General features: G+C 45.9%; 1 protein-coding gene across 1 annotated transcript; it reads right to left on the bottom strand.

The window, feature by feature from the left end:
• Window positions 1-2,915: 2,915 nt before the first annotated feature.
• LOC126108815 (CARD- and ANK-domain containing inflammasome adapter protein-like) lies at window positions 2,916-16,617 on the bottom strand. The gene is made up of 3 exons (XM_049914179.1): window positions 16,208-16,617; window positions 9,555-9,713; window positions 2,916-3,396 (listed from the first exon to the last, which is right to left on the bottom strand). The coding sequence occupies exons 1-3, from the start codon at window positions 16,615-16,617 to the stop codon at window positions 2,916-2,918; spliced, it is 1,050 nt and encodes a 349-aa protein (XP_049770136.1).
• Window positions 16,618-17,168: the final 551 nt, after the last annotated feature.

Genomic DNA, 17,168 nt, shown 5'->3' with positions numbered 1-17,168 from the left:
CATTGACATACCAAGTCCACAATGGACATATTAAATCTGACTCATACACACCAAAACAACTTTGAAATATGTTTTAAATGAGAACTTCTCATCCAAGTTTGAAACTGCCGTTGATAACTTACTATATAAAGGATATTTGCTCTACAGGGCTATGCAGCACTGGTTACCTGCATTGATACAGAAAATTCACAACTCTATCCACTTCCACTCTCAACAAAAATTAGGAAACTGTATAATTTCAATCAATAAAAACGTCTACATTTCAATTAATTGACTTAATAGCAAGTCACTTGTAAATTAGAATTATTTAACTTAACCATGAGCCAAAATAGAGAATTTTATGTCTTGTACTTTTATGATATTCCTTGCCACTTTACCTGCTTGAATCTACCTGACATGGGTCCCATTTTGTGTACAGCAATGTGAAATATGTTTTGTTATATTGTTGCATTCACAGTTGATTTCTCAACTATCACTTCAAGTGCAACTTCAATTCATTGGACTATTGTAATTCAATAGCAACAAGTATTGATGACAATATTATGAGGATAGTACTTTTACTTGTAGAATGTGCTGTCTTTCATTTATGACTGTATTTCTACTTTTGGTAACTTCAGGTCTTTTACAGTGAAAAGGAAAATGGATCTTCAGCAGAAGTTCCATAGTTGGTCTTTATGTCAAAATTCAGCAGCTAAATTTTCCTACTATTAAACAGAGTATGTTATGTTACCATTATTTCAAAATTGCTACTCAGTAGTCAGTGGCAATCTACCATCAACAACAGACTTGATTATATTGATTTATTAACTATTTTAGTAAATTGCAAGGTTCTTTATGTCTATAGTTAGGTGAAATATTATGAGATATTGTGATCACTGTTGCTTTTCATTCTTTTGGAAGCAGAGTAGCACACACGTGATGTACATAGTTTTGTGATTCAAATGTTTGCACAAATTCGTAACATAGCCCCATCAGCTGTATAGTTCATTCGAGCCATCTGGGCAGTGAGAGCACTGTCAAAATGGTACCTGTCCAGCCAGAGTTGCCATGTGGCGACCCCTGCAGGCGCTCTGCCTAAGTGACACTGGGCTGAGGGAAAGGCACTGGAGATTGTGCGAAATCTGGAAAGCAGCAACACTTCCTGCAGTATCCTGCAAGGTGAGAGTCAAGTTTGATGTTTCCTGCTTCAAGTTAACAAGTTTTATACCATCAGAAGTATACCTGTGTTCATGTGGGAAAGAAATTATTTGATGGGGTTCTTCAATTCCCTTTAGTTCAACATTAACTGCTAACATGGTACCAGACGATAGGCCCATCATGTGGAATGAATATTGCCACCAATGTCGCATTACAATTAAACACATGAACTGCTACTGCACTGCACTGAACTGAAGAAATATTCTAGCTACATAGCTTACACTGGAAAGGCAAAAGATTATAACCACTGCCCACTGCGACATCGGATGCCACGCTTTGACACTCTGGGCACCTGACGCAGTAAAAAAAGGATGTAATCGGATCATACAGAAATGGGGAATCACCTAGCAAACATATCGGCTGCAAATGCCGAAATACATTCAGGTAAGTGACTTTGACAAAGAGCAGATTATTAACACGCAGAGCCTGTGAATGAGCATCTCGAAAATACTGAAGCTGGTTGAATGTTGACATGCTTCTATCATGAGCATCTACAGAAAGAGGTAGAAGATCAGCTGCTAAATGGTCGGATGTCAATGTCTCTTCACAGAACGTAGAGTTCAGAGGATAGACGGTGATGATGTGGCATTGTGGCATCTCTGCCAAAAGACCAAAACACTGGCGCACGCGCAAGTGTTTTGGAGCACACCGTTCGTCGTACACTGTCGAACACGGAGCTCCGCAGCAGACCGACCGTACGTGTTCACATGTTGAACGAACGACATCACCAGTTACGATTGCATCAGACAAGGGACCGTCGGGATTCAGCGTCAATCGAAGGAAATGTGTCAGCTGTTTGGGTGAATCACATTTTTGCTGGTAGGTCGACGGTCATCTCCACAAATACTGTCATCGAGGTGAACGGCAGCTGGTGGGACCAGTATTGTGCTATGGGAGACATTCTCCTGCACTTGCACGGTACCTGTGGTAGTAATCGAAGACACGCTGACAGCCTGCTACCACCTGCATCCCTTTATGCGCGAGCTCTTCCCTAATGGTGACGTCATCTTTCAGTGGTACAACTGTCTGCCTCAGAGCCAGAACGATGGTACAGAGGTTTGAAGAGCATTACAGTTAACTCACTTTGTGTCTTGGCGATCAAATTCGCCCGAAGTAAATCCTCTGTGCCACCTATCTGAGTCGCTATCGGTACGCAAATCGGCGGCCTGTTATTTATGCAAATTACACGACTTGTGCGTAGACATCTAATGCCACACACCTACGTAAACTTACCGACTGACGGATCCCTGATGTGCAGAATGAGTGATGTATTTCGTTCCAAAGATGGACAAACGAGCTATTAAACAGGTGGCTGTAATGTTTGGGCATGGTGCAGTTTACACTTGCTTGACACAGCAGCATACAAGGTCCAACCAAGTAGTTTTGAGAAATCAAATAATGTACAGGATTTGTTCAAACAATTTACAGAACCGCAACTAAGAGAAATCTGCACAGAACGCTGATATTTCGCTGAGTGTACTCTGAAAGCATTTTTCTGCTCACCTTTTGAAATATGGAAGCTGTCAAATCAGCATCCGGCTGCATTTCATTAAGTTGTCAAAATTTTATGTGCTAGGAGAAACGAAGCCACAGGACTTGAGTTAACAGGCAATGAAGAGATATTTCAGTTGATATTTCCTACTGTTTATTTTCAAAAAATGGAAAGTCACATAGCAAAGTTTTGCTCAACTCCGCGTTCCTCGGTAGGAGTCCGGTCTTCACGTCAGCAGCTGCACGAGCTGCTGGTGGCTGTACAGCCGGGCCTCGTCCAGTGGGGTGTCCCCCACATCGTCCCTGGCCCGCCTGTCGGCCCCTGCCGCCAGCAGCGCAGCCGCCGGCTCTGCGTGGCCCCACCTCGCAGCCAGGTGCAGCGGAGTGCTGCCCCGCTGGTCCCTGGCGTCGGGGTCCGCCGAGGCCTCCACCAGCAGGCGCACCACGGCCGTGTGTCCGCCCCCTGCAGCCACGTGCAGAGGCGTCAGCTGCCTGTGGTCCCTGGCGCCCACCTGCGCGCCGCCCCCCACTAGACACCTCACCGCCTCCAGGTGTCCCTGCTGCGCTGCCCAGTGGAGGGCAGTCTTCCCGCTGCCGTCGCTCGCCTCCACGTCCGCTCCTCCCGCCAGCAGTGCCCGCAGCTCCACCACCGACCCCTCCTTAGCTGCCAGAGTCAGCCTCCTGCGTTTCTCCCCTGCTGAAAGATTCCTACAAAACAAAGACCCTTACTATTGACTACAAACATACAACACAACAGAAGCAAAGCATTATAGAAACAAAAACGTTAGCAGTTCTTATACACATCTGACCAATGGCAAAGAAATCTAGAAACACCCCTCACGTTATACACTGAAGAGCAAAAGAAACTGGAACACCTACCTAATACCGTGTAGGGCCCCCGCGACACGCAGCAGTGCCGCAACGCGACCTCGCGAGGACTTGTCAAATGTCTGGAGGGAACTGGCACCGTCAAACCTGCAGGGCTGTCCATAAATCCGTAATAGTATGAGGGGCTGGAGATCTCTTATGAAAGGAATGTGGCGAGGCATCCCAGATATGCTCATTAATATTCATATCTGGGGAGTTTGGTGGCCAACGGAAGTGTTTAAACTCTAAAGAATGTGCCTGGAGCCACTGTGCAGCAATTCTGGACGTGTGGGGTGTCGCATTGTCCTGCTGGAATTGCCCAAGTTCGTCGGAATGCTCAATGCACATGAATGGATGCAGGTGATCAGATAGGATGCTTACGGAGATGTCACCTGTCAGAGTCGTATCTAGACATAACTCCAGCTGCACATGCCCCACACAATTAAAGAGCCTCCACCAGCTCAAACGGTCCCCTGCTGACGTTCAGGGCCCATGGATTCGTTAGGTTGTCTTCATACCTGCACACATTCATTGAACCCAACTTTTATCACTTGTCACAATGTTGTTAAGCAAACCATTATTTTCATGCTCAAAACACGAAATGAATCGTTGACAGGTGCCCAATCTGCTCTGCTTCATGCGAGGACTGAGCAGTCAGCCACCACACACAGAGTTTCCCTGTACCGCAGTTCTGCAGTGATGGCCCTGTACACACTCTCGTGATCCCCCTCACGTACCCGACACCTGTGTTATCTGCAGATTTTCTCTGGCGAGTTCATCAACTCAATTCAGACGAGTCTCGTCGGTTTCCATATGCAGTCGTCCACTACAATCTTTGGCACACACACTGAAGTTGGCACACTGTTATCTTCATTAAGAGTACTAATAAGCCAATGTCGCACATTACTGATGCATATAAAATCAGAATGTACACGGCTTTCATTCTTCTTTAGATTTCAATTGGAGACACGTTTTGTGCATTTGGAAATTCGGTCACAGCAAGTTGTTTCTCACACACCAACATATTTAAGTTACACACCGCCCTTTTACACGCTACAATTCAGAGCCCACTAGTGCCAAAGTTTTGCAACATGCGTCAGCAAACTGAGAAAGTTGTCCAAGTAACATGTATGACATTTAAGTTTTCAACCGATATTAAAAAAAAAAAAAAACACACACACACACACACACACACACCGAGAGGCATTGCTTTTCAGCACACCCTCGTGCTTTACATGTCTAATTCAGTGGTTCCCATTATCTTCTCCATCCTCGAACCATTGACCGCTGCTGGTTGTTCTGCCTTTATGGGCAGTTTACCACCCAATAGGCAAGAGAGTAACGAACTTCCGCTTGCTCCTTTTCGCTCTTTGATATGGCTATTGGGAAAACAAGCATGACTTCTTACGCCACAAGTGTTTGCCCACCATTGCTACTGATTTTTATTCAGAATTTAAGCAACGGTTGGGTTCTAACCTGGGATCAAGGACGCTGTGATTATTATGATGGACTAACATATGTGAGACCCGAGTTTCTCCTGGCATATACAATTTTCAAACAACTTACGGGAATTCAGCCAGTTAATATGCCGACCAGAGTGGCGGAGCAGTTCTAGGCGCTATAGTCTGGAACCGCGCGACTGCTACAGTCGCAGGTTCGAATTCTGCCTCGGGCATGGATGTGTGTGATGCCCTTAGGTTAGTTAGGTTTAAGTAGTTCTAAGTTCTAGGGGACTGATGACCTCAGAAGTTAAGTCTCATAGTGCTCAGAGCCATTTGAAGCATTTATGAACCGGTTAATATGTTCAGCGACTGCCGATATTACAGCAGGAGTACACCCCGCCATTTTCAAGGCAATAATCGGTGGTCGCTGAAAATATTAACTGGCTGAATTCCCGTAGGTTGTTTGGACTAACATAGTTTATATACTCTAAATGGGCCGTGGTGTTCTGACAGTTACGTGAAACGGTGCTTGATCTTTTATATCAATAGCGAGAGAGGTTACGTGAATTCTGAACGACTTTACAGTGGCCACTGGAAGTGGGTTTGACGCCCAAAGTGCTTTCCTAGGAGCAGCTATGGTGGAGGTGGTGGACCTTTGACTAGTTTGGAGTGTGTACGGGTTCACACGAACCCACAGACTGCTATGGAATGCTAGGAATGGTAATACTTCATTTAAAAACCTGCACAGCATGGAGAGATGAAAGTCATGTGTACTGATTCTACTAGTGTAGGTCAAACCCTGAACTGTGGAAACTGCCTGGTAAGGAGCAAATGAGGTGGCTCATGCCATTCACCGTATCTGCTGTAATCATAATGAGATGCAAATCTGGTTGCATCAGTGATGTTTTAAGACACTGTTTGTCCTACATCCTCTCATTATTATTATTATGCATTTTCCTCGACCTGCACTGTAATTAACACCTGGTTGTATCATGATTGCTTCCAATGCAAGAACTCCCTCCCTAGCCCAAGTCCAACACATGTTCTGGAAAGCTGAGTTACTGCAAGTCTACATTCTGATATGATGGGATAATTCGTGTTGGCGCTTCTCTGTTTTCGTGTAATTGGCTGTTAAGAGAATGGGGGTGAACTCAGTAGTTCAAATCTGTTGTTGAAGCAGACACGTGTTTAAGGCTGAGAGATGTTCAGTTTCAGTTTCATGTATGTGTAGTTATTGCGAACAGGCAGAGCCACCAACCTGCGGAGGTGTGAACGGCAGACGTGTTTCCTCTACAACCAGAGGAATGGTGGCAGGACACAGAGAACCAGGCAGTTTGGTGATTGACATTCCCCTCACAGATTTCAGCAGGTACTGTCAATGAGTTATGGAGAGGGTGATGAATAATCACATGTGTGATTATGTCTAACGAGGAATCCATTGAGTGTGTGAGGTTACAAAAGACCAATGGTGTTTACGGCATTTGACACCCCACATATAGTCCTAAGATGCAACGACAATGGGAACAGGGGCGGGACTGGAGGTATCGATTGGTGAGCACACCACGAGACTACAGACCTAATTGAATACCTTAGTCAATGAGTAACTCACAACAGTGCCGCAGTGCTAGTGGTGTTTATACAAAGCACAGAAATGACAACAATAAAGAAAGCAGACATCGCATTATGTCTACAACAACAGTTGTCAAAGTTGACATCTTGTCAGCAGGGAACCCAAGGAATTTTCCAGGGTGAGAAAGAAGTGACAGATGAAATATTAGCATTTCTGCAAGATGAGTCAGTGGAATGTGTGGAGTCGTGTATGCTCGACTGTGCAGATAATGCACATGACGAGTGTAATGACGATACATGCTTAACAAGTGAAAGTGATAGTGAAAAACGTGTTGGGCTACGTAGTTCATGATACTTGTCGGACAGTGAACCACAAATCCCATCTGAAGTGAAACGTAGTACAAGACAATTGTTGTCCAAGCAGCTGATACTAAACATAATTAAATACATAGAGGATCATCCACAGCATAGTAAAACAACAATTATGAACAGATTTCAAATAAATCCATAGCAATATGACAGTCTAGTGCACAAGAAAAACTACAGATATTCAAGGGAGGACATGGTGCAGTTCTTACAAAAACTGGCATTTGCACATTTCAAGGATGCTCAATACCATTTACGGGATGTGTATGATAATGACGTAGTTTGTTACGCACATCAAATTCTGCGCAACATATGTTACAGTGATTTCAAGGGAAGCACTGGATGGCTGCATAACTTCAACCACATCTATGTCACAAGACATATCAGACATCAATTTGGATGCAAATTTCAACATACTTTCTATGCTGCTCTTCATTTTCATGTAGCTTTAATGGTTTTCTCACAAACAGTGTTTCTGCTCATTCGGGTTCTACTTTGCATCCTTATACCACTAATAAATATTAAACAATGAAAGTAATTACAGTCATGAATGCCACAATCACCACCTCACCATCCATTACCCCCAAAAAACGAGCAACACAGACAAGATAAAGGTTTAGGAAACATGAAACATTAAAAACGGCAAACATGAAAGAGCAAGGAGATTAAAAAGGTGGGACGTGTAGGGGCCAGGCGAGACAAACAAGAAAGGACTGCTATGGGATTTGTAGGCCACAGCAAGCGAGGGCCATCCCCACAATCCCTCAGTCGGTCAATAAGGGCAAGTGCCCCACCTCACACTGACGAGTAGAAACCAGATCTGCAGGTGGAACGCAAAACCTGTCCGCTAGCATCAGAGGTAGAATGTCTGCAAGTTTAAGATGTTGCTACACTGCAGCCAAAATTGGGTAGTCTAGCTGGACGTGGGCCACCACCAGCCGGGCAACTGGTCAGCAGAGAATGTTGCTGTGCTTCAAATGAGTGCGAACGACGCATAGCTGCCACGGACAGTGGATTCCCTACGAGAAGCACGGAGGGAACACTGCATGTCGTCGTGGTCTCCTTTACTGCCCTCTGTTTGGGCAGTCGAGAGCGAACTATCCCGAGTTCCAGAAATCCAACAATTGGTGCCGTCAAGTCGACCAAAGGTCCAGTTGCAGTGCTCCTTCAACAGATGCTGCTTATGGCATTGGAGAAATCACTAATAGTCTTGAGATTTCTGAGGACCACCAAAATACAGTCTTCCAAGTGGGGGAGAGGGATCCCGAAGAATAAGGGATTTCCACATTGTCTGCCAACAGATTGGGTGCTGCTGTATTCTGGACAGCCACGCCAATGCCTCCATGTAGTGGGAAGCGCAGAATTACAGTGGAGGCGAAAACATCTCAGTAGGCACCATGGAGAGCCCACCTAGGTGGGCGTCCACAGGAGTGTCGCTGAGGGAGAGAAAAATAAGACTGGGAAGTGGTCGCTACCACAATGGTCATTGTGGAACCTCCAGTGTGTGGATAGGAGATCAGGCTTGTAAACATAAAGTTCAATGGCTAAGTAAAGTTCCATGTACTGCACTGAAGTGTGTGGAGGCACTAGCATTCAAGAGACGGAAGTTGAGATCTGCCAGGAAGTTATCGATGTCTTTACCATGGCCATTGATTGTGGTACCACCCCACAAGGGTTACAGGCATTGAGTCGCCGAAGATTATGAAATATAATACATCCTGAGGCACTCCACCGTTGGGAGGGTGATAAATGTTACAGATGGTATAATCCTGAAATGCCCTTGCCCGAACAGCTACAGTCTTCAAAATTTTATCCAGAGGCACAAGTTCGCTATACATAGGGTTCAAACACATGTGCAAATTCCACCTGATACCCTATCATCATCGGCGAAAGTCTTAAAATATCCCCTAGGGCAGGGGTCTAAACTTCCTGAAACCAAGTTTCCTGAAGGCAATGGACAAAACAGAGGTGGAGCTTAAAAGATGTTGCAGCTCAACCAGGTGGTGGGAAAAACTGCTACAATTCCACTGTAGAATCGTGGTGCCAGTATAATGGGAGAGTGTGAAGGGAACAAGGAAACAGGGTATGTCACAGGATCATCTGCAGCCATCGGTTGAGATGTGGTGTTGTCAACACACGTGGAATCTAAGAAATGTTGTGTGGTGCGTTCTGGAGCCCCAGGGGCCATCAGGATCACTGCTGTGGCCATATAAGCAGAGCATGTGGGAACACCGGAATGTCCTTCATCTTTGAAGACCTCTTTTTGTCTTTTTTCTCCTTATTGGGTTTGGATGACTTCCCTGCATTAGCTGCAGGGACTGGAGACCACGAATCCATACGACCAGCAGCCTGCCTCTCCTACAGCCACTGGCTGATATCCAGTTGGAGACCAGCAGAAACTGTGGAGGGGAGTGTCCCGAGGGATCCTTTCCTGGCAATAGAAGCCGGACGAGGATGATCCCCAAAATGTGCGAAAGGAATAACTCTTTGTGACACCTTCAGTTCTCATTTATCGAAATACAATAAAGCAAAATTTGCATATCTTTCTACGATATGTGGTCGACTCACCTATAAATGGTACTACGAGTTCAAAAATTGTCCACGCTTAGCGATAAAACTTACCGCATATGAGAGACAGTGGCGGCATCGAGTGGAGGAATGTCGGGGGCAGCCACGGACAGCGCAGCTGTGGCAGGTGTCTGGCCGTGGTCGCTGTGGGCGAGTGTGTTCACGTGAGGGCCAGGGGACTGCTTGCTGCACGAGTTGCTGCTGAGGGACTGTCTGGAAAGATAGAAGAACACACACTGCCTATGACAATAGCAGTTCCAGTACGATGAATGACTTGCCACTGTGCAAATCAGTTAACACACCGCTTCTCCCAAGTTCTCCGTAGCAGTAGATCAGCATACCAGACAACAGCTTCTTTAAATGAAGCACAAATTGAATGTATATACATCAGCTGTGCAAAATTTTGTACATGGCTGCACATTCAGAGACCGTGAATAGTTAGAATTGAAAGGAAACAGCCCTCGGTCACTATTTTTAACGAATTAACTGGTTTTCAACACTGCTAGGAGTCTCTTCCTCAGAATTTAAATCAAAGAATGGTCTATAACATGGTCACAGAATTATGACTAAAAACGTATGATACAGAGTATAAGTCCAGAATCATCGTGAAAGACTGGCAGGACTTATATGTCATTTATAAAATAATAAATATGCCAAAAGGGCATTAGTCACATTTTCGTCGAAAGGGTACCCTCATCCTTAACGAACAGCTACAGCTACGTAACAATTTTTTCAATGGTATAAAGCCGCTACTCGATATCTGACATCGGGTCTCCTTGTCCAGGTTGCCGAAATGTTCTTTTCCTTCTAAGGTAGTCCTATGTTTTCCAATTATCAAATGTTTCTTGGCTGTAGTTCACGTCAATATTGCTTTCTACAAGTTGTCATTCAGTTGTATCTACATTTTCATCATCATGTTTTCATGTTTTATTTTACTGTTACAAGCTTCGATATAGACAAAATGTTATGTTGTATGCTACTATCAAACAAACATTGCTTTTCATTATGTACCAAATACTGTTCATTTATAATCATTTCTGCCTATATTTCAATGTGAAGTCGCCTAATTGTATCTACGGCTACTACATGGCGCACTCGTTGCAGTGCCATGTTCACCCGGCCGCATTTGTTAATGCGGGCACCTTCAGGCCGTTTGCAACCTGTAACTGCGTAAGTAATGAGCAGCCTTTAGTGGCTCACCATTGAAATTTTTTATCTTAAACATCTTTGTGACTAATGCCATTTTGGTATATTTATTATTTTATAGATGAGATATAAGTACTGCCACTCTTTCACAATGATTCTGTACTTATACTCTGTATCATACATTTCTAGTCATAATTCTGTGACCATGTTATAGACCATTCTTTGATTTAAATTCTGAGGAAGGCACTCCTAGCAGTGTTGAAACCCGGTTAATTCGTTAAAAATAGTGACCGAGGGCTGTTTTCTTTCATTTGTCATCAGCTGTGTCCTAGCACATGGAAACACCACAGTTTTCACTTTGTGGCCTATGAAAATGCCAAGAAAAACTTGGAGAAAAAAGAGTGGGCAAAGATTGTGTAAGGAGTAATCAGTTATAGTCTGCTGCATACGCGGTTCTGTGACATGGTCTATGTCTACAATACATGCCCCAATGGGAAAAATACCCCCTCCTGGGAACCTAATCTGTATTTTAAAAAATACACAATTCCCCTGGTACTGGCCAGGGAGTCCAAACCAATTTCGTTACGGTATTTATGGGCACATCACATACATGTACCAAGAAAGTGAAAGAGAAATATGCAGTACACAAAGCTGTAGTCCAGATGTTGGTGCAGTGATTACTCTGTCTACTTTACAACACTTAATGTTTCCACAGATCAATGTTTGGAGCACAGCAACATCAGAAATGAAAAATTTTAAGTATGCTGTTGCCCTCCTTGAACTGTACTAGTGCATACTACAGGGCCCCTGGGGCTGGTAACGAGTGACAACCTTGCTCCCCATCTTCATATTTGGTTTATGCAGCAGGACAGGTGTTATGTACACGTACCTCACGATCAAAAGGAGCAGACAGCGCACAACTTCAACTATACTCTCTGTGGAGAGGTTTACAGTGACCAGTGCAGTGTGCAGAATGAAGGACAAGCACTCAGCAGCCCTGGATGCAACTTGTCCGACTGTGCCCTTTGCTGCACATTTTGCGTTCATGGCAAATATGGTTTATGCTGTGTACAAAGTCAGTCTAACCTTCATTGAAACACTTAATCCCAAAACGTAGATAATGATTAGTTTTACACATTCAATGTAACAGCTTATCACTGCAAGTAACTATGCATTGGTCGGTTTGCTTTTTGGAGTAAAAGGGACCAAACTCTGAGGTCATAAATCTGTTCAGGAAGGATACAAAAGGTAAATCTAGGGAGCTTAATTGTAACTGAGATACAAAAGCAAGGAGAAATAGGAGAGGAAAGAGAGGGAGTCATGTGGGAGAGTCACATGGCCCAGAATGCAGTCTGAGGTTGGGGCACGGTATGCAAAGTGAGACACACCCTCTGCATCTGACCAGCACTATCTCGTCCTCCACTGCCCCAAGAAAACGAGCAGCTCGGACAAAATGATTAAATTTTAAGGAATAAAAACATTAGAAACAGCAAATATAAATAGATATAGAGAATAAAAAGGTGGGAAAGGCAGGAGCCTGGCTGAATCACTGAGCCAGGGTCACCATGGATCCTTTGGACCAGAGCTGATGTGGGGTGTCCCTCCACCATCGCAGGCAATCAATGAGATCGAAGTGTCCACCTTACACATATGAGTAGAAATCAAGTGAGCCACTTTGGCATCATCACTAACACCAGGGGTAGAATGTCAGGTTTTAAGATATCGCCGCAAAGCAGCCAAATTTCAGTCCATTAGGACATGGGCCACTGCCACGTGGTCACAACAGTAAGATGAGTTCTCACATTGGAGATTGTAGCCATGGCTCAGCCAAGTGCTCCAAGTGCTGCCAATGCGTAGCCAACAAAGGACAATGGTTTTCCTGTGAGAAGTGCAAAGGAACACTGCTACGTGATTGTAGTCTCCTTCGTCGCCCTCAGTTTGTTTGGGGAGTCCAGAGTGAACCACTCAGAGTTCCAGGCCTCCAACAGTTGATGGTGTAGAGTCGACCAAAGTTGCACTTCTGAGACCCGCATTTCCAAAATAGTCATCCTGGTAGCCGACTTTGAAAACAAGTAAGCTTGTTCATTCTCAGAGATCTCCACATGACCACAAGTCAAATGACGACTGACTGTCCTGCTTGATGGAGGCCAGAAGAAAGATCCTGGATAGTCGTGAATGATGGGTGATGAGGATAGTTTGGATATACAGCCTGAAAGCTGCTCAGGGAGTGACTGCAGATCAGAAGCATCTCGCAGGAGCAAGTACAAGGATGACTAAGGGCTCGTTTGACGGTCGTCAGTTCAGAGTGAAGTCACCGCATCCATTTAACAAGGAGCATAGCTCACTGCACCCTGAATGTGTGTGCAAAATCAGTTCGTCCATCGACCACTGAGCCGTCAGCATATGCAATTTCCAAACCCAGAGATGCATTGAAAACTGCCAGGTACAGGAGGTCAAAAACCACGGGCTCAACTGAATCTTTTGGTTTAAAGGATATATCGAGACAGACCCAAGGTCAGGGTACATGCCATGGGAGCTTGCACTATTGCACCCTGATGGGAGGTGACAGTGAGGGAAGTAGGAGTTGAGAAGAGAGACACTGCACGAATTGCAATTGTGATTCTGGGTCTCTGTTGTGGGAGATGGATAGCCCTACTATGAATAGTTTGTATGCTTATGGGAGCTGTGAACATTTATAACATAACTGAGAAGCCACTGTTGGTGACTAATCTGTAAGTGGAGGGACCCCAGCCTCCACGAGTAGGCTGCTCACGGGGCTAATTCGAAAGGCTCCTGTGGGAGGCTGGCCGCCACAGTTGTGTCCTGTGACGGTCCTGTGGCTACGTGCTGAGAGTGATGCTGAACCATATGTTGGACTCCCGTAATGAAGATGGGGCACGATGAGGAGGGTTTTGTACATCCACAGGAGGACAGAGCAGTCTGCACCCCAGGTGGTGTTACTGATGCAGCGTAGTGTATTACTACATTGTGGCCGGCACCTTTCCCTAAGTTGGTAACGATGGGGGAAGGCGTGTCAACGCAGCATCAAAGACCAGCACAATACATCTCCACCACATTGAGTAATCAGTCATCAAGGTCTGGTCACAGATGAACAGTGACAGAAGTGCATTACGTAAGTCTTGCCGGCAGAAAACTGAAAGCCTTAGGTGAGGACTCACGACTACGCCTTTTGAATGGCACCATGCAGTCAGCATTCGGCAACAGCCACACAGAGGAGCAATAATAAAAGCAAAAATTGTCAGCACAAGAAGGGTGACACTGAAGACCCTAGAGCTGCAGCAAGACCACTGATGGTCACTAAAAAGAGAGGGATACTCAACACATTGAATCCAGAAAGTACGGTGTGACCAGAAGTTCTGAGCAAAAAACTGGAAGTGGGCTCCATAGACTCCATCCATGTAAGGTAGTGAGGATGTGGTGTCACCATGTGGTGGTGTAAGTCTTTTGTAGTTCGAAGAAGACAGCAATAAAGTGCTGATGCCAGGTAAGAATTCTCCAGATGTCAGAATCCAGGAAAACCAAATTATCAGCAGTGTAATGACCTTGGCAAAAATTGCTCTGGGATAGAGCTAGAAGGTCCCGAGACTCAAGGAGCCAACACAGTCACTGGCTCGACATGCATTTGAGCAAATTATAGAGAAGATTGGCGAGTCTACTTGGGCAATAGCTACCCCCCTCTGCGGGACGCTTACCCAGTTTCAGTACTGCAACAATGGTGCTCTCCCCCCAAGGAAATGGGAGCTTATCCTCACTCAGATACGGTTAAAGATAATAAGTAGTTGATACCTACAATCCACACATAGGTGTTTGTTTGTCAATGTGATCTGGACCTGGGGCTGTATCAGGCCAAAGGCAATGAAGAATTCCCACTCAATGAATGAAGCATTATACGGCTCTAAGTGGCGTGCAGTGAAGGACAAGTTCAAGCGCTCTATCCACAGCTTAAGGACAGGAAAGGCAGGATTACAGTTCTCAAACGCAGTTGGAGAGACGGTCTGCAGTCTCCAATAGCCTCAGCAATTTCAGGGGTTTGCCAAGGTACTGTCTGGCTACTGTCTTCCAAAGGGGGGATACCAAAGACTGCTGTTGCATGCTGGACAGCCACATCAACACCTCTATTCAGCAGGGAGCCAAGACAAACAACAGAGGTGAAAATGTGCCAGTCAGCATTGTGGAAAGCGCATCTGGGTGGCGCTGTGGGAGGGATAACTCTATTGTTCTATCGTCGCCTATGGACACGATGGACAAAAGTGTACACTCTGTCACTCTAAGTTGGCGTGTAGCTCATCACGAGACTGCAAGGTGGTCATGATGGAAAATGATGCCTTTAACCATATTTAGACTTCACCAGAATGTCAACGAGTTTGTTACAAGCCAGCAATACCCATGACTGGGGCGGAGATGCTGTTTCGATCGAAACTGACTCACACTTCACAATGCAGATGGCTGCAACTTCCCTAAATTTGTTCTCTATACTCCAAACAAAGAGTAAAGGGTTTGTGACCAAAAAGAGCCCCCATATGTCCATGTACAAACCCGGTATCGTGGCAATTATTTCTCTGCTTGTCACTTAGCCCTATGTTCCTCCTAAAGTGTAGCCGGAGAAGGAAACTTTCTGGGGCCGAATCTCTCTGCATTGAATGAGTTCCTTCCTTTTGAAGAGACTGTTGGGGTTGTATAACCACAAGTGGCAGAAAGATTTAACCACTCGATACGAAAGTTACCTACTACGGTGCCATCCACTCCGAACGGGAGCTCTCCCCACGGGCGTCACTCAGACTCAGCAATAGCTACCCGGCCAGCAATCTGTCGCTCTGAGTCCCCGTGCCCCATTCGTGTTGGGGACATAGTCTTTGGCACACGTGGGCAGTCTGCAGCTCAGGCACCAACAGTACAATTACTGTGTGGTCAGGTACTTGGTGGATTATCCACAATAAGATGGCTACTGTGTTTGATTTTGGGCATACTACCTCCTTGGAAATGAAGGCTGTTTAAGTGGAAAGGCAAACATCACCACACTGCACGACTGACACTTCATGTAAATTTGGAAATGTTGTGGTCACACAAACCCAACAATGGGGACCATGTACATACTAATAAAAAGGTGTGGACAGCTCCACAACTGAATGGAAAACCTAGGGTCCTAAATCATCTACCAGGTCCGAGTGGGGACTGCACTGGGAAGACCATCTAACGGAAAGGCAGAGGGAGAAAGGGATAGTGCAAGTAAAGACTCGCTACACAGAAAGGGAAATAGTGCTGCAAAGGCTGGGCCCCCACAGTAGCAAAGCGTATACTCAGAAAAGAGTTGTCGACCGTCAGGGGATAATTAGGCATAGTGAAATTGCCAAAACAATTTATAAAGTTTCAAAATACTTTGCCGTTTCAAGATTTTTGTCATCTAATTTAGCCACATCTGGTGAACCAGTTATGAGGATGTAAGGAATGTGCTGATGCATACCTTCATAGAGGTTTCTGTAGCTGTCAAGCATGTATTTCATAGTTATGGGAGAATATTTGAAGATATTGTGTAAGCATACCCGGGTCGTACAGGTGGCTGTGCAATCAGGCGAGTCAACTCCGCGACAAAGTGCGGGTGTCTGAGCACGGCGTCTGCCCAGCCCCGCGTCACAGCTACCCGGTGGAAGTGTTCCTTTACGAATGCGACGGCAGCCCCCTTCAGGCCGGAGCAGCAGTGGCTGAGTGCGAGGACGGCCGTGGCCGCGGCGTTCTCCACGGTGAGCTGCCCGGCCACCTGCTCCTCGCACGCGTCCTTCAGACCCGGCAGTCCGTACTTGTCCGCGGCCGCCAGCAGCTGCGGCGCCATCCCCGGCAGCTGGGGGGCCTTCAGGGTGTACACGTAGGCCACCAGCTGGCGCAGCACCGGGCCCTCCACGTCTGCGATGTGGACCCAGCCGCTGCGCGCCTCCAGCATGTCGTGCCGGAACATGGCCGCAAACACGGGGCTCCTGGCGGCCAGGACGGCCCTGTGCACCACGAGCCTCGTGTCGGCCGCGGCCAGCGTCACCGTGGCGCCGTCGCCCGCGTCCAGCAGGGCACCCAGGTCCCCGGCTGCCGTCTCCTCGGTCTCGTAAGTGGCTGCCATAATGCTGAGTCTGGAACACGGTGTAACTCAGCGACCCTCTGCCCGTCACAAGTCGGTTACGCCACCGTGTTATCCTCCTCTGTCAAACAGATGCCAGTGCAGTTATTTTGAACAACACATCCACCAAATGAGTTAAGAACTACACTACTGGCCATTAAAATTGCTACACCAAGAAGAATTGCAGATGATAAACGGGAATTCACTGGAGAAATATATTATACTAGAACTGACATGTGATTACATTTTCAAGCAATTTGGGTGCATAGGTCCTGAGAAATCAGTTACCAGAACAACCACCTCTGGCCGTAATAACGGCCTCGATACTCCTGGGCATTGAATCGAACAGAGCTCGGATGGCGTGTACAGGTATAGCTGCCCATGCAGCTTCAACACGA

The sequence above is a fragment of the Schistocerca cancellata genome, chromosome 11 (assembly GCF_023864275.1).
Source record: "Schistocerca cancellata isolate TAMUIC-IGC-003103 chromosome 11, iqSchCanc2.1, whole genome shotgun sequence".
Classification (NCBI taxonomy): domain Eukaryota; kingdom Metazoa; phylum Arthropoda; class Insecta; order Orthoptera; family Acrididae; genus Schistocerca; species Schistocerca cancellata.
The sequence above is the reverse complement of the archived record's forward strand: the minus strand, read 5'-3'. Positions and strand labels throughout refer to the sequence as shown.

Coding starts and splice junctions, on each gene's coding strand:
- LOC126108815 (XM_049914179.1), bottom strand. CDS start 16,617: ATGTTCCGGCACGACATGCTGGAGGCGCGCAGCGGCTGGGTCCACATC. Junction 9,714..16,207: donor CAGCCACCTGTACGACCCGG/GTATGCTTACAC, acceptor CTATCTTTCCAG/ACAGTCCCTCAGCAGCAACT. Junction 3,397..9,554: donor GCCACTGTCTCTCATATGCG/GTAAGTTTTATC, acceptor TTTGTTTTGTAG/GAATCTTTCAGCAGGGGAGA.